This window comes from Dendroctonus ponderosae, unplaced genomic scaffold, assembly GCF_020466585.1.
Source record: "Dendroctonus ponderosae isolate FM_Combo_2020 unplaced genomic scaffold, Dpon_F_20191213v2 Dpon_F_20191213_1, whole genome shotgun sequence".
Classification (NCBI taxonomy): domain Eukaryota; kingdom Metazoa; phylum Arthropoda; class Insecta; order Coleoptera; family Curculionidae; genus Dendroctonus; species Dendroctonus ponderosae.
In genome coordinates, this window is record NW_026017110.1 from 54,356,276 (window position 1) to 54,362,275 (window position 6,000).

Genomic DNA, 6,000 nt, shown 5'->3' on the forward strand with positions numbered 1-6,000 from the left:
ATAACGTAGGTAACTGCTTCCTTTATTCTAATTTTGAATATGTATATATTCATACTGCAGGATGGATGTTAATAAGAGCGTTCGGTTACAGTATATTTTTAAGAAATCTGATTTGTATGTTTGCATATTCATAATATCAACTCGCCTTGAAAAAACCCATTTCTATAAAATCGGGTGAGTAACTAAGAAAGGTCATAATAGTGAAACTTAAATCCATTAACAAATTACAATACTTCATCAGTTATTGTATGCCCATACCGAATGCTAATAAATTTGAATCATTATTTTATTATGCAATAAGGAATTGCTTACATTTCATGATTAAAAACTGCTTGCGGGATTTAGCATGTAACTTCTTTTTTTTTCTCTAGAAAATACAATTAAAGACGACAGAAACTGCTTCTAATTAGGTATTAATGTCTATTGTTTTGAATCACCGCAGCTACGTATGTAAATTACTTACTGAACAATAATATTTCCGCTGTTTCACCACGCGTTTGGAGGGATTCTTGTGAAGGACAGTTTGCTTCCGCCGATCCTTCATTTGTAAAACATTTTGATATTATTTCTTGACTAGAAGCAAACACTTGAAGTACATTGGTTGACCGCAGTTTCAGATGTAGACACGTGTAACAACTGGTGTTACCGTAACTGAAATAATAATCAAAATGTTCATATTTTACTATATTAAGACGGAAACGCACGTTCACCGTAGTCGTGCAGTAAGCCACCACATATTGAAAAGTCTTCAACTATATTTTGCATGACATTAAATTGAAAATTTTGCATGGTTTTAGTTACATATCTCAAACTAATTGTAAGAAGTGATTATGAGATGGAAGTGATGAGTTTTTCGGGTTTTTAGGCCGTCGTAGAAAAGAAGTTCTTCCTGACGTTTCGCAGGCACGAGTGGCTTGCATCTTCAGGTGTGGTTGAGGTGCCTCTCATGCTTGCCAAGCGTCAGGAAGAACGTTTCTACGACGACCTAAAAGTCCGAAAAATTCACTAGTTGCAAGCAATGGCCGCGAAAGCCTAACTCCTGAACCATTAGGAATTATTATTTTTTATTTAAAAATATATTTTTGAAAAGTTGACTCAAAAGTTCATTGAGTCTCAAGACACACACAATAAAAAATACTTAAAACTTACTTGAACATCAAAATAACGTTGTTATTTATTCTCTTCTGGCAGTTTCCCCAAAGTGATATGGAATTGGGAGTGATGGTGAGTGTGCTGTATTGAATTCCTCCTCCAGCATTTGCTGAGTTTTGCATCATATACTCTCCTTGGAATTGTTGCGAGAAATAGCACGACGCTTCTATGGTAGAAACTGAAAACATATAAAGAAATGTGTCAGGTGTTGAAGGCTAATCTGAAAATAAATAATCAAATAAAAGCTGATGAGTTTTTAAAAATGTGTATAATTCGATTCAACCACTAATGTCTTTGGACCGTTAGTTTGTTCATTCTCAATCGCAATGATGGTATGAAAATGACTAAACACTTTTGCTCGCACTTGCTAATTAAGTATTAAAGTCATTATCAAACCACATTAAAATATTTAACGGTCTTGATTGACAGTGATGAATATTGTACTTTTAAGTGAGCGTCACTGAAAAATTAAATATGAATTTATATGGCAGGTTTATCGAGCAAAATTGATTTATTACGTGAAATGAAGGAGCCACGACGAAAATGGTCGAAAATCTTTCCCCAAACATAATTAGATTTAAACCGAATAGTTCTAGAATCGTCATGACAAGGCAGACTCTTTCTCTCACATCAAATTGGTTGTTAAAACTCTTTATATTTCATCCTTGATTTGACACGCTTGGCCAGCAGACCGAACCACAAATAAAAACTTACTTTTTCTTTGACTTCCCGCTATATAGCATCTTTACATTTTTTGACCATGCCGACATTCTTTTGGGCATTGAACAATACTTAAGTAGGACAGGATATTATAAAATACAGCTAGTGCTTTAACTTGGACTTGGGTATTTTGTAACGCATGAACTTTATAAAATTGGTATTCGTTGGGTTATTTTAAGTGATATATAAAAAGTGGTTTAATATGTTTATTCTTATTTGCGCTAAAAATCAGTTTCATTGTTTGTTTTTAAATAGATACGAAATCTACTTCTAAGTCTAATCTATGAAATAATTCCGAACTTATAACGAATATATTAACAGAAGATCGATTAAAAAGGTAGACAACAGTGTTAATCTTGTACAAGCAAGGAGAGTAATATTATTAAAATGGAGTTAAAGACGTTTATAGAACTATAAAGTAAATTCCTGAATCAAACAATTGAAGTTACGCAAATAAGTTAAGGCAAACTAAGTCTAAATCACCCCTGATGTTTAAGAGTTCGAAAAGTAATATTTTCAATTTAAATCATAAGAAATTCGATTGTCGATCATCAACTATTAAAATATATTAGCAGTATTATTTAAAAAAATAGATCTCATTTCTCGATCGCTCTGCGAGAACGTGCTACCGTTATATTAAAATCAAGTTTTCTTTATTTTTTTAACTCGATATATTTGTCATCATCATTCCTTCGATTTAGTATATGGAAAAATCCTGAAACTTCCAGAAATTTCCTATAAAAATGAGTTATAGAAACACAGGAATTTATAAAATTCGTTATTAAAACAACAAAATTAAAGTAAATTACAATAATTTGTTAGTCTTTGCCAGGTTCATTTTCATTGCAAATTCTGCGCAATGCAAATATTTGTTTTGGCCCATCTATTTTTTCGTTGACGCCATATTGGACAAAATTTCTCTTCATTTTAATGTCCTCGCTCCAATCTGAATATAATATTTTCATCTCATCAACCACATACACAAGTACATCATTCTCGGAAAACCCTTAACATATACTACTAGAAGGCTTTCTTTCTTTGGCGTTGAGGAATTCGGGAGGAATCGGTTTGAACTGGTTATGTAATGACCAGGAGGTTCCATGCTTAAGACACAGAAGTAGAATAGGAATCTACAGCAATATTTCAGATGGTATTTAATACCGCATGACAATACACGAATTGACTGTTACCACTTAGTTGATTGTTTTATACACCTGCGCCTGTTTCGGTAGCTGTGCAAGTATCTTCATAAGAACTTAAATACTCTCCCATTTTAATATTCCAAATAGCCGGAGGCTCCAGCTCTAGATAATCAGGCCTAACAACAAGCTTTGTTCTCGATATTGAATGGATATTCTGGCCTTTGCCTGGATACATTTTCAAATTGAAGTTGTGGAACCATTGCGCAAATTTTGATGGAGTACGTTATTGGTTTATTATAAATGTACTGCAAGAACATAGAACGTCCTTTAAAGGCATCCAACATTTCGTTACCACCTCTGAGGATGCCAGCCACTCGTGTTTGTGAAACGCCAGGAATCAGAAGGAAATTTATTTTCCTCGACGGATAAAAGCTTTAGAAAATCACCAGCTTATATTACTGTTTTGATACAAGCAAAATTTTCAATTTTAATTTTCTTTGTTTTTCACTGTCATCATTATTATCAAAACGAAATAATTAATTATTTAGCGTTTTAATCAACTGTCCTCCTCTTACTGATTGTAACACTGGAACATTCGGCATTTTCCGCTCGTTGTTCTATAGTTCATCAATATTGACATTTTTATTCCTGCTGAATAAAGCAATCTCTTCATAATTTATCATATCAGCAATTTATTTATTCAAAATTAGTGTCTGCAATTCCATTCCCGAACGATACGTTGACGTTTTAGACGTGGGTAATTTATGATGGATCGTATAAATATTTCAATTATAGTTTGGGGGAAAAGAGCTTTTCGTATATTTGAAGGAAGTTCTGCTAGCGCTAGTTACATTTTTACAGCAGCTAAATGTGAGTGTCTTGTGCAACGCAACGTTGTATCATTGCTATAATACAAATTAATGTTCCCTGCAACCGAAACTTGTTCTATTAAAGTTTCGTCGTCTTTTCTCGATTGCTTGGATTTTGTGTTTTGGCTTGTGTGCTCATCGTTCGCGACAGTTTTTTATCATCATTTAGGACTCAATATTCCATCAGACTATAAACGAAATATTTTTTGAACTAGAAGATTAAGAGGAAATTAATTTTTGCCGAGAATGTGAGCAAATTGCTCATGTAGCGACTAATGCCGGGGTTGATTCCGAGCATGGGTATGGCATATCTTAACTAGTCCGCCTCTGCAAAAATGCATTCCTGAATATTTTTTCAGGTCTATGACATTACCCGACAACCTATTGTTACAAGATTTTTTATGACACTGCAGGCTTTCGCCACACCCTCTAGATCCGAGATGTTTTACAGCATCATTTCTACCTACATACGTAAGGCCCAAGAGAGGACAGTATTTTATTGCCCTTGAAACGACAGGTAAAGTTATTTAGTACGGGCATAATAAATAATGGTAGTAGGTGACATAAAACGTCTAGCCTTCTAAACTCCTACAATGCAAAATTCCGGTTCATTCTTGCCAGCTCAAGTCATCTGGCTTTTCGTGTTCCTTATCGCCTGCGAAGTAGTTATTAATGTTCCGTTCCCAAATACCAGCGATTATTTCACTGCGCAAAGTAATTTATTTTGGACAAATTTATTCGAATTACCTACACCTATACGAACCATAAGTCAGACGCTTTGAAGATTGCTTTACTATGTCGACTAAAATATATTGAATTTAAATAGTCACATCCGTGTCGGCATGCTAATGAACTACTCATACTAATTATTTAAACAGATAGGAAATGGGGAGTTTATTAATGCTTAGAGGACCTCTGGGTGATAACAAACACCTGACTGCGCAAACCGCTGTAGTACATGCAACGTTATTCAACTCCACGCAGAAGTATAAAACAGAGCCCGCAGTCACGCGCTTTCAAAATATCGGAAATAAAATTTTCGAATTATGTCTGTATGTAGGAATTAGGTACACACTGTGTGTAGTAACATAGCGTGACTCCTCGTAAATATTAATTTCCACAAGCTTTCAGGAAATGCTAAATTGTCAAAACTTTGAATCACACGTTTCAGAGCAGATCGATTGCAAAAGAATTTAATAAATGCATTTTCATCTAAGAAATTACTTATATCATTGACGATTGGCGCAGTAGTGCATTTGAATGGCCACCTAGATCACCTGACATGACACCAATTGACTTTTTCCTATGGGGTCATGATAAGGCTGAAGTTTACAAACAGGTAGCAACATTAGCACACGACATGAAAGCCGGATTATTCCTGCAAAGTTTCCAAAATATTTCAGTTCAAAATGTAGGAAAGGTAAAAATGTCCTCCTTAAAAGAGCTGAAATGTGTGTGAATAATGAGGGTTTTCAAGTCAACCAATGGCTCAATCATTTATTTTAGTTAAAACTGATGACAGTTTGGTGTTAAAGAATGTGTTTTCTAATATTTGTTTGAATTTTCAACAAATGAAATTTCGTTAAACGCGTACTGTCATTAATAACTCTAATCTGGTTTGTAAAGTTGGTTAGAACATTCACACGGTAAACTGTTTTACGTAGCATGTCCAAATTAAATTGGCTTGTTCCGCGTTCTAACATAACAACATAAACATAACATGATAAAAATGACTGTACTCAGTTCCTCAAAGCTCTTCCATGAATATTATATAGAAAATTTTCATATTTTTGCTTAAGAATGGTAGGAACAAAATCTATCTGATATGGTTGGCTGACGTTTTCACAAGTCAGCGACCTGTATGATCGGCAGAGCTTAACTTGTTACCGCACATTACTGTGTTTTTTTAAAATACTATTCTAACAAACATTGCTATTGTTTTTCTGCTAAATTGCGGTTAAGAAAAATGTATCGAATGAACGCAAAAATGTCTCATTCTTCCATTAAAATACGGAATTTAGACCACCATAATTGTATTCACTTCAAAAAGTCAATGCAAGAAAGTCAATTATAAAGTATAGGCTCAATTAAACAAAAATATTATTTTAGGAAATGTT

At 34.0% G+C, this 6,000-nt stretch overlaps 2 protein-coding genes across 3 annotated transcripts in view; one reads left to right on the forward strand and one right to left on the reverse strand.

Moving 5' to 3' along the window:
- The window catches only part of LOC109533801 (heat shock 70 kDa protein), a 57,878-nt gene that overhangs the window by 3,549 nt on the left and 48,329 nt on the right, over positions 1-6,000 (reverse strand). For both annotated transcript variants that reach the window (XM_019899227.2, XM_019899228.2), the window contains exons 2-3: positions 1,150-1,330; positions 464-651 (exon numbers count right to left, since the gene is read on the reverse strand). In XM_019899227.2, the coding sequence (XP_019754786.1) occupies positions 464-651; positions 1,150-1,330 (369 nt within the window). The remainder of the gene's footprint in view (positions 1-463; positions 652-1,149; positions 1,331-6,000) is intronic.
- Positions 1-6,000, forward strand: part of LOC109533802 (nuclear protein MDM1) — a 100,629-nt gene that overhangs the window by 2,914 nt on the left and 91,715 nt on the right. The gene's annotated exons all lie outside the window — the stretch shown is intronic.